Source organism: Abrus precatorius, unplaced genomic scaffold, assembly GCF_003935025.1.
Source record: "Abrus precatorius isolate BTA unplaced genomic scaffold, Abrus_2018 Scaffold6, whole genome shotgun sequence".
NCBI classification, from domain to species: Eukaryota; Viridiplantae; Streptophyta; class Magnoliopsida; order Fabales; family Fabaceae; genus Abrus; species Abrus precatorius.
This window is the reverse complement of record NW_020874406.1, coordinates 13,822,934-13,843,441: the sequence shown is the minus strand read 5'-3', so window position 1 is coordinate 13,843,441 and position 20,508 is coordinate 13,822,934. Positions and strand designations below refer to the sequence as shown.

The window sequence follows — 20,508 nt, the reverse complement described above, 5'->3', positions numbered from 1 at the left end:
AAAGTATAACAGTTTTATTGAAAATCATATTTTTATTAATTATTAAATAAAAATTTAAGTTTAAAATATAAATTTAATAGTTAAAAAATAATAAGAACTGAATATACACTGACATTAAAAGTTTATAAATAATAAAAATATAAAAGTAAAATTATGATTATAATTATAATTAATAAAAAGAGAGTTTTGTTACTCCCAATATCTTTATCCAAATGAAATATACTCAATACCTAAAAAATGTTATTAAAATTTGTATTTTTTTTTTTAGCAATAATTCTATATTTTTCTATTGTTTAACAGATGAAAGCCGTTAAGTGTTAAAATCACATAAAAATAGATAAAATCTAATTACAAAATAAATTCATCCACCCGATGTGTCATAATAATTAAAACTTTCATCATATCTAGTTTTTCTGTCATGCTTAATTTCGTTGTTTACTGAATCTAATGATTTTTCGTGAATCTATGCAATATTAGTTCTTATCTTGTCCTAAATTTGAAACTCTTCTTTTGAATTCTTCTTTCCTTTTTTTTCTTCCTGAAATTTTTAATATTCAATTCATAATTAAAGATGAAACTGTTGGGCCTATATAAGCCCATACAAATGGGCTTACAACCGGGCGAGCCCGACCCAACATGGAGATGGAAGCAAAACCCTTGCACTCCATCACTAACCCGTTAGGTGCTCCCTACTCTGCATGTTGATTTATCGCCTCCGGTCTCGTCTCGCGCACTCTGTTCTTTGTTTTCAAAGTTCAGTAGCACACAGGTCTTCCCCACTTTCAACCCTAAACCTTGTCTTAGCTCCTTGTTTATACCTTCAACCTTTCTATATTCTGTATCTGAAAATTTCCATTTCTGCATATATCTTTCTGTTTTTCGTTTCCGATCTGAGAAACAGTTAATTTTGGTGCAGTTGCCGTCATTTAACGGACATGGCGAGCGAGAGCGGGAAGAGCTTCGCGAGGAGGGATCGGCTGAGGGAAATCGAGTTGAAGGTTCAGAAATGGTGGGAAGAGAAAGAGGTTTTCAAAGCCGAACCTGGCCAAAACCCTCCCGAACCTGGCCAAAAGTTCTTCGGTAACTTTCCTTTCCCTTACATGAACGGTTACTTGCATCTCGGTCACGCCTTCTCTCTCTCCAAACTCGAGTTTGCCGCCGCTTTTCACAGACTCAGAGGCGCCAACGTGCTTCTCCCCTTCGCTTTTCACTGCACTGGCATGCCAATCAAAGCCTCTGCTGATAAACTCGCCAGAGAAATTCAACGGTTCGGTGATCCACCGGTTTTTCCTAGTGAAGTTGAGGAAAAAGAAGAGGATGAAGGTTCGAAGAACGAGGATGGTGCTCCTCCTGATAAATTCAAAGGGAAAAAGTCAAAGGCTGTTGCTAAGTCTGGTGGACAGGTTTATCAATGGGAGATTATGCGAAGTGTTGGTATTTCTGATAGTGAGATATCTAAGTTTCAGGATCCTTATAAATGGCTTTCTTATTTTCCTCCTTTGGCTGTGGAGGATCTTAAGGCTTTTGGGTTGGGTTGTGATTGGAGAAGATCTTTTATTACGACTGATATGAACCCTTATTTTGATTCATTTGTGAGGTGGCAGATGAGGAAGTTGAAGTCAATGGGGAAGGTTGTGAAGGATGTGAGGTACACCATTTTTTCTCCTTTGGATGGTCAACCATGTGCTGATCATGATAGGGCAACTGGTGAAGGGGTTCAGCCACAAGAATACACTATTATCAAGATGGAGTTGGTTCACCCTTTTCCGCCTAAGTTTAAGGTGCTTGAGGGAAGAAAGGTGTTCTTTGCTGCTGCCACTTTGAGACCTGAGACCATGTATGGGCAAACCAATGCGTGGGTTTTGCCTGATGGCAAGTATGGAGCTTTTGAGATCAATGAAAATGAGGTGTTTGTTCTTGCTCACAGAGCTGCTCTTAACCTTGCGTATCAGAATCATTCGCGGGTTCCTGAGAAACCCACTTGCTTGCTTGAGCTCACTGGTCATGACTTGATTGGACTTCCATTGAAGTCTCCTCTTTCGGTTAACGAGGTCATTTATGCTCTTCCTATGTTGTCTATTTTGATGGATAAAGGTACTGGGGTTGTGACCAGTGTGCCTAGTGATGCCCCGGATGACTACATGGCCTTGCATGATTTGAAGTCAAAACGAGCGCTCAGGGAAAAGTATGGTGTTAAGGATGAATGGGTGTTGCCGTTTGAGATTGTGCCCATCATTGAGGTTCCGCAGTTCGGTAATAAGTGTGCGGAAACTGTTTGCTTGCAGATGAAAATCAAAAGCCAGAATGATAAAGAAAAGCTTGCAGAAGCCAAGAAGCAAACATACTTGAAGGGATTCACTGAAGGAACAATGCTTGTTGGAGAATTTGCAGGGAGAAAAGTTCAGGAAGCTAAGCCCCTGATTAGGAACAAGCTTTTGGAAACAGGTCAGCATTCGCCTTCACACTGCATTTTATTTAATATTATGTGTAATATTAATATTCTTATATATCTCTGAATTAATAAAAAATTCCTCCCACTTACTGCTTAATACATCTTAAAAGATTGAATTTTTATGTACTACGTAGTAACATATGATTAAATGATAGTAGAAATAATTTGCAATAACAATTAATCTAGATAAAAGTCAGTTATTTTATTGTATTTTTATATGTAAATGTAAAGTTCTGACAAATGTTTTACTTATGTGCCTTATTGTCTCCGGTTAACTTGCATCCATTACTTAAATTTTTTGGTTCCACACTTCCAGGTCAAGCTATTATCTACAGTGAACCAGAGAAACGGGTGATGTCAAGATCTGGTGATGAATGTGTTGTAGCTCTTACAGATCAGTGGTACATTACATATGGGGAATCTGAATGGAAGAAGTTAGCTGAGGAGTGCCTATCTAGCATGAGCCTGTATTCTGATGAGACAAGACATGGATTTGAGCACACTTTAAGCTGGCTGAACCAGTGGGCTTGCTCACGATCGTTTGGTCTGGGGACACGCATACCATGGGATGAACAATTCCTAGTTGAGTCTTTATCGGATTCCACCATTTACATGGCTTATTACACTGTTGCACACCATTTACAGAACGGTGACATGTATGGATCCAGTGGGTCTGCCATCAAACCTCAGCAACTGACTGATGATGTCTGGGATTATATTTTCTGTGGTGGACCATACCCCAAGTCAACTGATATTTCATCCACCCTTTTAGACAGAATGAAGCAGGAGTTTGAGTATTGGTATCCATTTGATCTTCGAGTTTCTGGTAAGGATCTTATACAGAATCATCTTACTTTCAGCATTTACAACCATACTGCAATCATGGGAAAGCGTCACTGGCCTCGTGGGTTTAGATGCAATGGCCACATAATGCTCAATTCTGAGAAAATGTCCAAGTCCACTGGAAATTTCAGGACATTGCGTCAGGCAATTGAAGAGTTTTCTGCTGATGCTACACGATTCTCGTTGGCTGATGCTGGTGATGGTGTTGATGATGCAAATTTTGTATTTGAGACAGCAAATGCTGCAATTCTCCGGCTCACCAAAGAAATTGCATGGTATGAAGATAATTTGGCAGCAGAATCATCCATGAGAACTGGTCCCCTATCTACTTATGCTGATCGTGTGTTTGCCAATGAGATTAACATTGCTGTCAAAACAACTGAGCAAAATTACTCCAACTACATGTTTCGAGAAGCTCTCAAGACTGGCTTTTATGATCTTCAGGCTGCTAGGGATGAGTATAGATTCTCATGTGGGGTTGGTGGTTACAATCGCGACTTGGTGTGGCGTTTTATGGATGTGCAGACACGTCTTATTGCACCCATCTGTCCCCATTATGCAGAATTTATTTGGAGAGAGCTTTTGAAGAAGGATGGTTTTGTCGTGAATGCAGGCTGGCCAACAGCTGATGCTCCTGATCTTACACTGAAGAGTGCTAATAAATATCTGCAGGATTCAATTGTTTTGATGAGGAAGTTGCTTCAGAAGCAACTTTCAGGCTCAAAGAAGGGTAATAAAAAAGGTCCTCCGGTTACAACACTGACAGAAAACAAGGTAACAGGCTTGATATATGTAAATGAACAGTTTGATGGTTGGAAAGCTGAGTGCCTGAGTATTCTTCAGAAAAAATTTAACAGAGACACTCAAACTTTCGCTCCAGACTCAGAGATATTGGAAGCTTTACAGCAGAGTTCTGTAGGTCAATCTTCCAATTTTAAACAAATCCAAAAGCTTTGTATGCCTTTCTTGAGGTTTAAGAAAGAGGAAGCAATTGCACTTGGAGCTCATGCCCTGGATTTGAGATTGCCATTTGGTGAAATTGAGGTTCTTAAGGAAAACTTGGACTTGATAAAGAGACAGATAGGTCTAGAAGATGTGGAAATTTTATCTGCAGCAGATGCTGATTCCTTGGCCAGGGCTGGACCGTTGGCTTCTCTACTAAATCAAAATCCTCCATCACCTGGAAGTCCAACTGCCATCTTTTTAACTCAATAGCTGCTGGGTGAGTTTCTGGAAATCTCCCCGTTCTTTATCTAGAATAGCTTTTACTTTTTTTCTGTCATCAAAACAAAGAAATAATTTATCTTTTTCTCAATATATATGTAGACATGAGATGAGTTACTAGTTAAACTGTTCGTGTTGTAAATTTTTTTTATTTGCCTGATTTGAATTTTAAATATTTCCCATATTTTGCTCCCCCTTTTTTGTTTCACTGGGGCATTGCCTCATCCCATATATCTATACAAATTTGTGCCTCGGTGCCAATAAAATTGCATTCATTCAGCACCCGTCCTAGTAGTCGATATCTTAGCCATTTGGATTGGAATTTGGATGGGTGTCTGTGAGAAGATGCACATAAGATTAACTGCTGCTCCTAACAAACTCAGGCGTTGCTGTAAATTCACTTGGAAGGGATTTATTGCCAATGTCTAATATAAGCTGGTGGTTACAATACCTCCTTTACTTCATTAGTAAGTTGGTAGAGAAAATTTCTCAGCAATTTAAAGAGTTGGCATACTCGTTATCTGTCTGAAAAAATGATTCACTGATTTTGCAGCAGTCTCCTGTTTTGAGAGATTTTAGGCAATACGAAAAGTGCATTCTTGACGTGGTCTGGATCCATTGTTTCATTCTATTTTGCTACATATGGTTAACAAGAGCGTTCGATTTATGCAAACTGGCTTATTCTTGTAATTATCATTTATAGGTTGCAACGATACTCCACCCGGGAACATGTAGTGCGATTATCCTGATCTGGATCGTGCTTGTTGGTGGTTGGGGAGGTGGAATTTTTTGTGGATAACAGAAGATTTTGTTGGAAACTACTGATGTAGAATTCTGGTTTGCTTACGTCGTGCTTGTGTCCTGAAAGATATCCCCTTTCAGTTTTTAATTTATTTCGCCATTCTTTGTTTGCTCCACAACTTCTTTGCGGCCTAATTGTCGGCTATTAGGAAAATTGCATTTTGTTCCACATTGTTCTTATAGTGACGAGTTATTTTATTTGTTTAGAGAACGGCTACTAAATTATACTCAAATGTTGATCAAATTACAATTGTTTTCATACTATATTTCGGACATTATTTCCTTACTACTATTACATGCAACTTAAGTCATAGCCGTTGGACTTAGATTTACTGCTATAAGGCTAAGTTTAAAAAAAATAAATTATTTAGACATTGGAGCTAGAATAGAATCAAGAACTGTAATTATTACATACTAATCAAGATTTGTTATCATTCTTGTATTGTGTAGAGACCAAGGAATCAAGCGCAAGGCTTTCAATGTTATATCGGCATGGATATGCACATAATTTTATCGGGATCAGTTATTTGCTCCAATTCACTTGTTTGGTGCAGCAATGGTACAACGATAGACTACAAAGAACATTTTCAGTTACTTAAAACAAATATAGATGAATATATTTTTGTGGACTTCACATGAAAGTTCTGCATATCAAAAAGAAAAAAACTGTAGTACCATGCAGGAGGTATTAAATCTAGGTTGTCATTGCTGTCGCATTATAAGTGTTGTGGCCGGATGCAGTCATCGAGGACTGCAATCGTGACTATGCGGTTGCGCTGCAGTCTCATCACGTGATAAGATCTGCATTTTAAAATTATATACCAAGCGAGGATGAGGAATTAATTTCTTATACCTAATGAAAACAAAATATGGTATTAAAACACTTGATCCACTCATAATTTTATGAACTTCATTTTGCTGAGAGCACTCCTCGAGACATGGAAACTGGAACGACAGTTCTTCGTAGTCCGGGATTATTATTACATTTAGCAAAAAAGCTGTTAATTTGTAGCTTTCTTTGAGAATATAGCAACGTTGGATATCGTAATTGTAAAACTTATTGCTAGTTGGTGTACGCAGTGATACTGTCGGGACGAAAACGAAAACTGAAAATGGGACATTCCAAAGATTCATGCATCTGATTCGATTTATAATTTACAGAATTATTACAAGCAGTGGATAGATAATTTAAGGTACAGTTAAAAAAGAAAAGGCAACAGGTTCAAGACAGCAAACGGTGAAGAAAGTTGACGCTTGAAAGGACACAAGAATAAGAAGTCGATTTAAGGGTAGGTTTCAGAGGGTGGGGGTGGGGCATAAGAACCAATGAAGATGTCACCGTAAATCAACCCAGCCAAGCCCCCTCCAATCAATGGGCCAACCCAGTAGATCCAGTTATAAGCGAAGTCTCCACTAACCACAGCGGGTCCGAATGAGCGTGCCGGGTTCATTGAACCGCCACTGAATGGGCCAGCAGCCAAGATATTGGCACCCACAATAAACCCAATAGCAATGGGTGCAATGATGCCCAGTGAGCCCTTTTTGGGGTCAGCTGCTGTTGCATACACAGTGTAAACCAAGGCAAATGTAACTACAATCTCGAACACTACCCCCTGAAAAGCGTTCACGCCAGCAGCCAGTCCATGGGTTGGAATGCTCTGCCAATATCCAAAATAATATCATATAAGAAAAATTTTATCTCTGAATTCCACACTCCATGTTACAGTTTAGACAAAATTTAGGCGTTGTTATGTAGGGTGTTATTAATGTTTATCAATTAAAATTAAAATTTTAGTTTAGTAACATTTATATTTAATGCTTTTTCATATAATCAAGATCAATATATAATTTTGACTAATAAACAGCACTAAGAGCACTTAAGCAACTTATAATTTGTCCTTTATCATTAACCAATCCAATTTAATGGTTGAACAAAATTTAGGTCAACTACTTAACTATTATTGATTTACTTTAATAATTTATATAGAACACTAATTTTAATTGAAACAGTGTGTTAAACGAATCCAACATATTTGAAGAAATACCTTAGCGGTTACAAAATTGAGGAGGAGAGATGCGACGATTGAGCCGAGCAATTGGGCAACCCAGTACAAGAAACCAGTGAGGAGTGTGATGTTGCCACCAATAGCCAATCCAAATGTGACAGCTGGGTTCAAATGGCCACCTGAGATGTTGGCTGCGACAGCCACGCCTACAAATAGTGCAAATGCATGGGCCACAGCTACTGCCACCAGACCCGGTGGATCCAAGGATGCATCTGATGTAATCTCGTCTACATAATACAAAACAACCACTTCATTATTCCTTTTACGCTTGTCGATATTACAACTAATTTTCAGTACACGTCAAAGTATATACATTTGTCTATCATGACTATTATAACTCTTTCTATCACGAATATTTAAACCAATATACATGTTTGTGTATCATGAAAACTGATAATAATTTGATCATACTGGTTTCATTAGTTCCATTAAATTTGATTAAGCATGTTCATATTATCAGTTTGAAAGGTAAAAATAATTTTGACAGATTTTAAAAATTCTCACATTGAATAAGCATATTGTCTATTACATGATTGATAGAAATTGTTCGCTTGAGAGTTAAGTCATGTATAAATTTACAGTAATACTTGCAATTGTTCTCAAATTGAGGAGTATGTAAGGATGCTATGAATAATTATGATTCCAATTTCATGTTATTTTCTCAGGTGTAGAATGTCCATGGATACCATACATGGATTTAAAGCATGCATGTTGTGTGCTTATATATGCTTCGTAATCTAGATGCTTTGATCTGGCTTTATATATCAAAGGCACTTTAGCCAAATGAATTGCTGTATAATTCAAATATGAAGTATATATTATTAACTAGTCACGTTCGAGCACTTACTATAAGCGATGGCTGATCCAACACCAGCAAACACGAAAAGCAGTGTGGCAATGAACTCTGCTAGATAAGACTTAAGGGAGGCAACACTGAAGGAGTCGTCGAAGGTACCAACAGCTATCTTCACCATTTTGGCACGCCACTTGCAAAAACCAAAGTTTTTAGAATCTAGCTAAGGAGCTATCAATTAGTGGGTGCCTTGCATCAGAAATATGTGCCTAAGTTTATATAAGAAGAGCTTACATAAATATAATGCATGTGATTGTGAAGGGATGGCTATTGCAGGTTGTCATTGCACCGCCCATGGACCACAGAAGTGGTTGGATAACCCTTGATTAATCAGAGGTCCTAACTAACCCCCTTGCTTCCTCTTCTCTTTACTTTAAAAAATTCTCTGACTTGTGTTCATGTCTATTTTATGAGCTGTTACTTATCTTCTTACTACTTTTTTACATATTTTTATATAACAATTTTTTTTATCAAGGACATCTAATAAAAATTTATGTACGTTTTACTAAAAACAACAAAATATTACATAATTCAATGCGTTAATAACAGAGTATGTATAGATGAATATATGTAATGTGTAATATTAAATACAATAGTATGTATATTTATTATCTTAAAAAACATAAATATATTGAATATTTTTTATTTAATAATTTTTTTAATGTGTATCTAGTAACACTTCTTAATTAAGAATAGTAAATTTTTTTTATGAAAACTGTAATATTTAATATTATTAATAAAAAAATATTTTATATAATTTTTTTGTATTTTTTAAACATACGTTAAAATAAAATTTAAATATTAAAAATTATAATTATTCTTATTTAATTCTGAAGTCAATGACAAGGAAATTCGCTAGTAATAAATGGAACAATAAACAAGGAGCTTTAAAAGACAGTGGATGGATAAGCATGTCCTAAGCGAATATTGTCATAACTCCATTTACATTAAAAAAAAAACACATTTGAGTCGTCATTTTCCAGATAGCCATACGAACAAAAGGAGGCTTAAATTAAATGATGACGATAACAAAGGTGGCAATAAATATTGTTAGCGGGCATTCTATTTCCACTATCACGAGGATGAACCAGTCTTCCTCTCATATTCGTGGCTCATAAACTCCAATGATTGTCCCACGATTACTTTTGCTCCCGTTAATATATTTATTGATTATTAATAAAATAAATGCTAATAATATATTTTTACTATTTATTAAAAATTATAAAAATGATGTAATCTCATTCTTTCTTATTTTTAAGTTAATTTTTTTATATTTTTTATTATTCGTTAAAATTAATTAAAAATTATAAAATATGTGGTGGTACTTTTTTTTACTTGTAAGTTAATATTTTTTTATAATTTTTAATAAATCTTAATTGATAATAAAAAATGTGTTAAAAAATATGTATTTCTAGTATTTTTCTAAATGCTAACATTAAAATATAACGTTGTTGGACTGAAAGCTTTGGCCTCATTTCATAGGCAATTTGGAATTGTTTAATCCTATGATTATTGTAACTGATCCACAGTGGTTGGACGGCTTAGTGGAATGGCTCTTCTACATGATGTCTCTGTCTTTTCTTTTTGCATTTCCCTTTTTTAGGCAGTTTTATGAAAGCAGAAGGTTCTAGACTGCGTATGTATTATGCTTATTAAGGTCAATACAGTAGTTTCTCTTAGCGATACGAACCTCAGATAGCATCTATGAATACTGATACAAGATATTTCGTATATTTCTCTTTAGCATATGTTATATCCTTAGTATAGTATTTACAAGTTTAAACTAGTTGCAAACATGCATGGCTAAGAATTACAATGGTAATTTTAAATCCCTTTTTACGATAACAGGTCTTCAACCTTATTTAATTTTGATCTTATTTATAAGAAATAAATATTTTAGTTATTTAATTTAATAAAAAATATTATATATTATAAATTTATATGATATTTAAAAATATTTATAATTTTAAATAATTGAATTAGTAACTTGTGTATTAAATAAATGAATATATCAACTTATATATATAATAAGTGAATATCTTATTAATATAAATTTTATAATAAATAAAGGTATAAAAATAATTAATAATTCATACAATTAAAAATATATCTTTGTTTTTTATATTTTAGAAAAAAATTTATCCAATAGAGAAGGTAGAGATAAGAGGGGGATACTTTTTTGGTTTTATATATGATAGAGTTCGAACTATGTTCCTTATCTTTTATATTTCTTTAATTTTTCATTAATCTACCAAGGAAGAAACATTATTGGTTATTTTTTATAAATAAAATTATAAAAAAACAAAAAAAAATTAGTCTAAGTCATCATTTCTACCATTAATTACAAATCAAACCTCTTATTTAAACTATTATCTTCATCACTAAAATTTGAAAAAATGGTTATATATACAATTGTTCTTTATTATTTTGCTCAATCGATTTTTTTACATCAATATATTTTATTAAATTTTTGCATCAACAAATAACTTTTTAACTAGAGTATCTTTTATTAAAACTTATATCGACTTTAACTAATGTTGGCCTCGACTGACCAAAGAATTCAACTAATTTTTAACTGTTAACTAACTAACTAAACATGTTAAGTAAAGTATCTTCAATGATGAAGACCAACTGGTTCGACCTAATATCTCTGCCTATTATATTCGGATGATAAAAATAAATAAATAAATAAATTTTTAGATGAAAGTGACGTATTATTTAGATTGATAAAAATAATTTTTTTATTTGGTTAAATTAAAAATAAAAGGAAAAAAAAAGTCCTCAAAAGGCATTTTACCCTTGATTTTTTTTCATCAAAAGATAGAAGATCTTAAGAACAACGAATCTGAAATAAAATAAAAACTATAAAGTGGCATCCCATTGCAAGCTACTCTTTGGAGCTCCATGGTTCATAGAGAAATGGGGAAGATAATACCAAAGTGATAACAAAACAGATGCAAAATAAATTATCACTTTTCTCTCGATTTATTGTGTACATTTTAAAAGGAGATTTTTTTTGTATGTGAAACTTAAAAAAAAAATTATATATTTCTCTCTCTAATTACAACCCAATAAAAAAATTTTCATCGTAAACATTTTTCTTTCTTTCTTAAACCGATCCAATGCAATAAAGTCTACACAAGCATGCATATGTTCATCTAATAATAATAATAATAATAATAATATATTATTATTATTATTATTAAAGATCAAATAATTCCAACAACCTGATAATATATAATTGAATAAATATTTCAATTTTAAAAAAGTTTTGTACAAGTAACGAATCAAAATTAAACCTAATGTGATGAATACGTTTAACAAGAGCGAATTTTTGTCAGCAATACAAATGTTAGAATCCCATTGAAAACACATTTTTAATTTATGCTAAATCAAAGTTTTGAACAAAAATATATTTTGTTATTTTAGAATTTGAATTTAGTACAATAATTACGGCATGTTACGTTATTTTGTATTTTTCTTAAATTAACACATTTTTGTTTAAATAAAATACAAAATTTTATCTAAATATAGAGTGCAGTTTCTAGGTGGACTGCACTGAATCCGAATATGTTATTTTGATTTCCAAATACCCAGTGACCCTATAAATAGTTAAACGCGTACTTATTATGGGTGCTTTAGAATGGTTTGAATAGCCATAACTGTTGTACGCGGACAAACTTGTATTGTGTTCACACAGCTCAAAAATCATGGGTACGGGAAGAAAAAGTGTGTCGTGCCATTATCTGTTAGGTCAAATTTGGGTGTGGGCTAAAATTAAGAAAAATATTAATCCTCATAATTATTTGAGTTCTGTTACTCGCGCGTATATCCCTCACATACAAATTCCTTGAAAACTTAATTACATAGGCTAATCTTTCATGCAAGTTGAAAATTAGAGATTTTAAGCAATGAATAAATAAATAAATAAAAGTTAGAATCTAAATCAGTAAGTAGGGACTAAAATGAGTTTCTAAATCCTTCAAAATGAACATTTAAAGTTAGCAAGGCTGAGAAAGGGAAAAAGTGGTAAACAGAATTTAAAACGGCAAAGACATTGGCGGGTGAATGAATCTGACCAATGGTTGCGTTTCAAAATCGAAGTGTTGTTCGATCAGCGTTCTTCACACCTCACACGAGTACTTTCCATTACCAACTAACCAATTTCGTGTGTGTGTGTGTGTGAGGGAGAGAGAGTGAGTGGGTGTTGATGAGTACTTGAATTAAATCGCAACATTGAATGCGCCCAACCACTCATTGCTCATCGAATTCAATTCCGATCACTGCAGCATCTTCGCAGTCTTTCGGTAACTATTGCTATTTATTTCACTTCACATTCTTCTCTTCCTTGCGACAAAATAAATTTAAATAAAAACAGTTTCACATTTTGTTTTATTTTCATTTTCAATTTGATTTTCTAAGTGAAACCTTGGTCGTGTTAAATAATTGGAGGCCCGCACTCTCCCTTCCGTTTGAGCAATAGATCTCGAAATTTAATTTTGTTGTCATTTATGTGAAGTTCAAACTCGGTCGCTGGTGTTGTGTAGTAGGTAGTAAATATTTTAGTGTTGATAGAAGAAGAAGAATGCCAGGAGATTTCTAGAATAGTTAATAATTAATGATGCGTGAGTTTCATCGTGTATTGCACAAGGACGGTGATGCAGAAGCGAGTGGATGTGGTGATGAGAGTTCAGATTCTAGGGTCCATTCTCGACACAGGCGTTCTAACAGGTCTTGCTTTTCTTTTTTAACTGCTGAAATTGAATCGTGTTGCAGTTGTTGTTGGTTTACACATTCAGATAATATAATAATAACGTCTTTTGAGGTAATATTTTATTAAAATTGGTTAATGAATAATTTATTTGCGTTAGTGTGAAATGAGCTTATTTGGCTTCTTCAGTGATAACTTCAGAATTTTCTTTCTTTTGAATTCAAGAGCATTATGAAAAGTAATAAAAAGTGAGTGGAGGATGAGTGTGGGTGGATGGCTCCGACTGAAAATATCAGCGAAATAACGATTTGGAAAGCTTGGTCTGGGATACTATGTAGATAATTTTAAGAAGGGTTTGTCGTAAATGGTGATAATTAATTTGGACAAATTGCGTTTATGATATTCCGCTGCTTCATTTTGTGACATGACGACGTAACATGCGGTGTTCCGCACTTCTTCTCAGTGCTTCTGACAGGAACCTGAAATTTTCAAGAGTAGGTGGTGTTTTGGATCCTGTAGAGAAAGACCAGGATGAACCTCTAGTGAGTTGTGTGACTACAGTTTAAATTTGATCTTTTACTTTCAAGTCATATCTCGTAATTTTTTTATTGACACAGTGATTGTATTCCACATGCACTGCGTGGGCCTTGTATTGTAATTTTGAATGTGAAGATGATTCCCTGGTTTTGACATGACATGAACAGGCATCGCCACCTTCGGTGAGGGCTTCTAGGTTACAAAGTCCGTTGCATGACAACCTCACATGTATAAACAAGAAAACCTTTTCAAGTCATAGAGCATCCTTGGAAAAAGATGTAGGTTATATGGGATAAGTATATAATGGCTCTTGCTCCCATTTTGATTGATGCCCGAACCATATATGATGCACTCATTTGTAGGTTGAGCAGTTACAGCTACGCCTGCAGCAGGAAAAATCTATGCGTATCCTGCTCGAGAGAGCAATGGGCCGAGCCTCAAGTACTTTATCACCTGGACACAGGCACTTTGCTGCTCAGGTAATTTGACATTTGCTATGCAGGCAATTGGTCTATGTCTGATTACTTGTGACTACATTATTTAAGTTTGCATAAAACTTGACTCAACATAGGATAAAATATTCACAATTATAAATTACTAGGACAAGAGGAGCCGATTTTCATGTCAACGGCTGTAGATTGATGATAAGCATAAAAGGACTCTTCACTTGGATTGTAAATTTTGATTGGCATGTGTAATTCACAATGTGATATTTCTCAAGCATGTTATGGCCATAAGTACCTGCTTTGTGGGAATTAACTATTTTTTCCCCTTTCTTAGACAAAGGACTTAATTGCTGAAATTGAATTGCTTGAAGAAGAAGTTACAAGTCGTGAGCAACATGTGCTTGCCATGTACCGGAGTATTTTTGAGCATTGTGTTAGCCGGCCACCTTCTGAACAAAATTCTGGCGTTGCTTCACCTGCTCACCCAAGGCATGAATCCAGGAAGCATCCAAGTATAATTTCAAGTGCTTTCTGTTCTTCAAAAAAGTTCCCCCTGCGACCCTTGCAAGCTCTGGTTTCTAATAATGACTTGAGGAATAGAATTTTTGGGTCAAATCATGCTCCTTTATCGAGTGGCAAGGGCAAAGTTTATTTTGGAAAGACTTGTCCTGATTCCACCAAGGTATGCGATTTAGTTTTTGTTATAGTTTTTGTTTCATTTGTTTTCTCAACGAACGGAAAAACACTTACATGCAACACTTCTGGTGTTTATCCCAACATTTTCACCTCAATCATATGTCAGATTCATGAGAAGTTTTCTACGGTGGAGAAAACTCCAGTATTGCGAACTTTAAAAGATCATCTATACCAGTGCCCAAGCAGGCTTTCTGAGGAGATGGTGAAGTGTATGGCAACTGTATATTGCTGGCTCCGTAGTGCATCCTCTGTAAATACTGAAAAAAGTAGGTCACCTTTATTATCAAGGTCATCCACTAACGCTATACGGCGGCGGCATGGTGTTGGAGAGGATCGAGACTGTTCTTGCAAATCAGTTGTGGAAATATCTTGGATAGCTACTCGCAAACGTCATTCTTCTCATGCTTCTTACGCCATTGACAACTACAGGTTAGTTCTTTAAATATGAATACCACAAGAGATGTTTCTCAGGCATTTATAAAGAATCTTGAAGGCAGTGTCATACCACAAAAGATCCTTGTTTGGAAATTTAGAAATTTAACAACCAACAGTTCTGTGGTAATCTTAGCATGAGTTATTTACTATTACCGACTATTGTGTATTCATTGTGGTCTGTACAATAATTCTCTAGACAAATTTTGTTATCTTTTGACTGGCAACTCTCTCCTAGATGTCTTAAAATAGTATTGTTACCACAGTCATTTTAGTATTCCGTGATTTATGTTTATAATACAACAGTTCAAAAAAGAAAGTCAGATTACTAGAAGACCCTCATCACATTAAAGTCTTTTTTTCATGATTCTAAAGTCTTCTTAAATTTCATAGAATTTCTGTCATAAACAATCTTTTAGATCTTTTTTCTCAGGTTCTATGTATAATTCCTTTGAATCCATCCGTCATATTTGAGATGCTCTCTAGCCTAGCTGCCCTTCCCAAGATGATCGTTCCAATACACTTGTTGGCCTGTTGCATACCTCCTTGGCAAAAATCTGCTGATAATCCTGAATGGATGGTTTTGGGCATCTTCACATTTAACGATGCATGACAAATGAGCTGTAGATGGACGGATGATGTTCAACAACTGTAGTTCTTCACATCTTTTTGTTCAGGTTACCTTAGACGGGCGTTATTAGATTTATTTAAATAGGAATTGTTTTAAATTAGGGCTCTATCTTGTACGAAGGGTTTTGAAGGCTGCTGAATAGTTTAGGCATTCTCCTTTGTTCTTGATTGTTAACCACTATCTTTCCTTTTATTGATCGTGTGCCATATTTACCTCTCTCTCTCTCTGATTTTTTGTTACATGTCTTCGCCTCTCTTTTCTTCCAAATCTAGAGATCCATAACTAATCCTAGTACTTTTAACCTGTATCCCTGAATTTTATTCCTGCCCAACGAGATCCGTTTTTAGAATTCGGACATTGTCACATTTTTTAACCAAGTTGGACTGAAGTGAGGCAGAGGTGACAACATTTGACAGGGGTGGGGTGAGGGGGATATGATAGTGGCAGTGACAGTAGTGGTGGCAATGGCATTATAAACCGTAGTTGCGGCAGGAGCAGCGAAGTTAGGGAAAATAATTGCAGCCTAAAAGTGAGGTTAGAAATTGTAAATCAAAAGGTTAGTTAGGAATTGGAAAATGTTAGGATTGTGATTCCAATTTTAAAAAGATTTTCAAACATCATAATTATAATTGCATGGTCCAATTCCAATTTTAAACTTCAACTCCATACCTAATTCTACACACCAAATGAACATTTTTTTATAATGGAATTCCTTAAAGTTTAATTCTTCAACTTTGAGAGAACACGACAATTTTGGTAATCTACTTAACCAACCAACCACTTAACTGAAGGGTATTTTCTAGTTTTATGCATACTTGTTATTTTTGTTCAAGCATGCCCTAGATTCTTATCATTGAATTGTTGACTTAACCCATTCCTTGTCATTTCATTCAGAGTTCTAGTTGAACAACTCGAAAGAGTGAATGTCAGTCAAATGGAATGTGATGGACAAATTGCGTTCTGGATCAACGTGCATAATGCTCTTGTGATGCACGTAATGTTCTCGCTCACATCACTAGCTATAGTTTTATTTATCAAGTTTCAGTACGTGTATAACTTTCTTTAACTGTTAACAGGCATATTTAGCATATGGAATTCCCCAGGGCCCTCTAAAGAGGCTGGCCTTGTTTCACAAGGTAGTCTATTTCTTTATTCATTGTATATTGTTGTCAGACAAGCAAATTCTAAATTTTTAGATGTTCTGTGGAGTTTTTGATGCACAGATTATCTAACACTATAAAAAAGTTAGTAAAACTAATGAATTATACTTCTTCTGAAGTGCTCTCCCAAAGCCAATCACTGTTTAACGTGATGCCTAGACCAGGAACCATATCCAAATAAAGTTTATTTCATTGATTTTTTGGATCCATCAAATTACAGAGAAACAGCCACATTTACAGGGAACAACTAAATTCTTCCTTTGTGCCAAAACAAATCCCTTCTCTCGTGCACCTTCTCTTAAGTGACCGTACGACTTGATCTTAAGTTTTCAACTTGCCATGAGGACATAGACGTGTTCAGAAGTAACTTCAACCTGTGATGTCATAGTCATAAACTTAGCACTTCCATTTTTCTCATTGATGTAACTTTATTTTTAATTTTTTTATTGATACATCATGCAAAATATGAATTGATGAGTGCAACTGTATAGTGCAGGCTGCTTACAACATTGGCGGTCATATCGTAAGTGCAAACGCCATAGAACAAGCGATATTTTGCTTCCGAACCCCCCGCATTGGACGGGTACTTACCTTACCCTCGTGTCAAAAACATGGGCACCTCGTTATATACGAAGTTTTGTCAGTTTTATTGATGCAATTTAATGATGGAATATTTTGCTTGGTCCATCCAGATTGTGCAATTCTAAATCTATTTTCCTGTTTTGAATTGAGGGTTACACGTCACAGATTCTTTCCATGATTTGCAGCTGCTGCTTGCAAGTTCCCTATGTTGCTGTAGAAAGACGTTAGTGTATCCATTTGAATGTGTGACTACATTAAATTGGTGTTGCATAGCTATTATTTAATAATCACCAATGATCTTGTAAATTTATAGGGTTGTTTAGTGGTTGGAATAGGACAAGGGTAGATAAGAAAGAAATAAGTTAGATACGTTTTTATCATATCAAGTGTTTGATACACATCATAGTATATAGTAATATAATTATACATCATAGTATATAGTAATATAATTATAAATTTTATACTAACTACAAAATTATCCTTGTGAGAGGAAGAAGGGATGGTGGTAGTAGTAGTGGCGGAAGTAGCCTAGCAGTAACGGTGGTAATAACAATGGCAGTAGTGACAAAATAAGGAAGAGCAACTGAGCAAGGTGGGTGAGGACTGAAATCACATGTCCCTGATTCTTGTGCCCAATAAGAAATTGACACATGACTATAAAGTAACACACTGTTGAGTGCTAGTTTTTCTTGAAGTGTCATTTTTTAATTGTGGGATAGAGAAGGGGACACGACATGTGATTTGGTTCCATGGAGATGAGAGTGAAAGGAAAAAAAATGTTCATCTTATCATACTTCTTAGCCTAACTCTTCTTTCAGTATAAAATTTAATTTAATGAACATTATAGGATGAACTTACCCTTTCCAATTAGCTAACCAATTAATGGATGAAAGTATAATAGAACTGCCTATTTTGTCCTGTCTTCTTTATTAAGACTACCAAAACTCTACAAGACAGTTTTAATGTAATTCTTTCATATGAGTGGGATGCTTAGAACTTAATTAGGACCTCTTTTTTTTTCCTGATATTATACTGTATTTTTTTGGCAGACTTTGAAGAAAAAGTTTCTAATACCGAACTTAATGTTAGGTTGGTTTGTCATATTTCATCTGATTATTATTTCTGTTTATCAAACACAGTGGCTTGAAAGTTTTGTGTCTGCTGCCTTGAGGAAGAAAAGTGGTGAAGAAAAACAGCTTATCAGCTCAAAATTGGGCATTACTGATTTCCAACCCCTTGTTTGCTTTGCCCTTTGCACCGGGGCATTGTCAGATCCTGTGGTAATTTTTCTTTCATTTACATTTTTTCAAGGAATTGCAATTTGGAAAATTTGATTTTACCCTGATTTTAAAAAGATGATAAAGACTTTTCCTGTTAATGTGCTCCAGCTAAAAGTTTACTCGGCGTCAAATATAAGAGAGGAGTTGAATATCGCCAAGAGAGAGTTTCTTCAAGCAAATGTGGTTGTCAAGAAATCAAGCAAAGTTTTTCTCCCTAAATTGGTGGAAAGATTTTCCAGAGAAGCATCAATCGGTTTAGATGATCTCCTAGGATGGGTAATGGAAAGTGTTGACAAGAAACTGCATGATTCAATACAGAAGTGCTTTGATCGTAAGTCCAATAAAAAGTCATCTCAGATCATAGAATGGCTGCCTTACAGTTCTAGATTCAGGTACATGTTCTCGAAGGATCTAATAGAAAAGCCATGGTGGGTATAACATTTTACATGAAGAGGTTCTCTTGAGGTGTGACTGTTTGAGGATGCGAAGAAGTTAATTATAGGTGTTCAAAGAAATATCGTGTACATTTTAACATAATCTGATATTTGCTTACGTTAGATAACATACTTTACCATTTATATTTTGATAATTAATGTACGCACGCCTAACAAGTTGTGCGGACAAACTTTCTTTTAACTTGAAAGTTGGAGCATGGAATAATACGCCGTAATACAACGTTGGATGAGTGAGCAAAGATATTGGTTAACAGTGTAAGTCCCTAGCATAGCTAATAAGATGCATAGAATCTAAAATGGAATTTGGATCTGATAATGTGAAAAGGATATACATAATAAAGATATCAGAGGCCTATCCTGGAAGGTTAAATGTGTAGTTTTTGTACTTTATTGTAACTTAAAAGTACTTTACCCGTGACATCTGAAAGCGGTGATTTGAGCGAAAAAAAAGTACTTGAATTAGCAGGCTGAAAAGTAAACTAACTTCTTTGGACATAGCTTATATAAATTGTGTAGAATAATTATAATGGTCGGTAGATCTATGTAACCATCACGTTATATAAATAGATATAACTGGCTCTAGTTAGGGGTGCGTTAGACTGTACAAATTATTTAAAAGTTTATTTAATAAGCTTTTCTAAATAATAATTTATATTATAAATTTAAAGCTAAAATTTATCAAAATAAATTTAAAAAAACTTATAAAAGTTACTATTTTTATAAATTCTTTGTTTTAAATGTAGTAGGTTGATACTTAAAAAATAAATCATTGATAGATAATTGTGATATTTTAATATTACGTAGATTCAGTTCAGATTAGCATTTTGATAACGAAAAAAAAATAATTAAATTTTGTTGTAAGATAAAATTATTTTCAAATTTTTTAATTTAAAAAATATGAAGGACAAGTATTATTTTACAAAATCTTAATTAAACTCACTTTGGGTAAAATTTTAAATAAATACTTTTAACAAAGAAAAATAAATTGGTAATGAAGTTTTTTAAAGTTAAAAATAACTTATATTCCTTAAATTTTTAAAAATTTAAGTGATAATATTTTTTAAAAAGTAAAAAATTTAATTAATATTAATTTGTGGGATAAATTTAATTTTTATCTTTTTTATTATTGATCAAATTTTTACCTTTTACTGATAAATTTATTTAGACTAATTTTTTTTATTTTTCTCAATATTAGTCATACTGACTGCACGATTAATTTTGAGAACTCTATACAAAAGAAAACTTGTTTCACTCATAACGTTACCTTCTTACCTTTTAATTGTATATGATATCTAAAAATGATATATATTAAAATATGAAATTTTAAAAATTATAAAAA

At 34.1% G+C, this 20,508-nt stretch overlaps 3 protein-coding genes across 9 annotated transcripts; 2 read left to right on the top strand and 1 right to left on the bottom strand.

The window, feature by feature from the left end:
• The first annotated feature begins 636 nt into the window (after positions 1–636).
• Positions 637–6,448, top strand: LOC113869915 (leucine--tRNA ligase, cytoplasmic). Of its 7 annotated transcripts, XR_003505500.1 has the most exons (5): positions 687–769; positions 917–2,445; positions 2,769–4,517; positions 5,073–5,126; positions 5,223–5,558. XR_003505500.1 is itself a non-coding variant. In XM_027506441.1 (4 exons), exons 1-3 carry the CDS (start codon positions 699–701, stop codon positions 4,508–4,510), a joined length of 3,342 nt encoding a protein of 1,113 aa, XP_027362242.1. In that variant the 5' UTR covers positions 637–698; the 3' UTR covers positions 4,511–4,517; positions 5,771–6,448. The 7 variants fall into 7 exon arrangements, 6 of the variants coding, with proteins under 6 accessions (XP_027362242.1, XP_027362239.1, XP_027362240.1 ...); XM_027506441.1 differs by lacking the exons at positions 5,073–5,126; positions 5,223–5,558 and adding an exon at positions 5,771–6,448 and having other exon boundaries at positions 637–769; XM_027506437.1 differs by lacking the exon at positions 5,073–5,126 and having other exon boundaries at positions 5,223–5,957.
• Positions 6,438–8,450, bottom strand: LOC113869916 (probable aquaporin TIP2-2). Its single transcript, XM_027506442.1, has 3 exons — positions 8,234–8,450; positions 7,366–7,613; positions 6,438–6,978 (listed from the first exon to the last, which is right to left on the bottom strand). Exons 1-3 carry the CDS (start codon positions 8,358–8,360, stop codon positions 6,604–6,606), a joined length of 750 nt encoding a protein of 249 aa, XP_027362243.1. The 5' UTR covers positions 8,361–8,450; the 3' UTR covers positions 6,438–6,603.
• Positions 8,451–12,860: 4,410 nt separating this feature from the next.
• LOC113870218 lies at positions 12,861–19,152 on the top strand. Its single transcript, XM_027506813.1, has 11 exons — positions 12,861–12,970; positions 13,414–13,492; positions 13,655–13,765; positions 13,850–13,966; positions 14,268–14,615; positions 14,736–15,058; positions 16,587–16,686; positions 16,769–16,828; positions 17,349–17,435; positions 18,574–18,714; positions 18,823–19,152. The coding sequence occupies exons 1-11, from the start codon at positions 12,861–12,863 to the stop codon at positions 19,150–19,152; spliced, it is 1,806 nt and encodes a 601-aa protein (XP_027362614.1).
• The last annotated feature ends 1,356 nt before the right edge of the window (positions 19,153–20,508 follow it).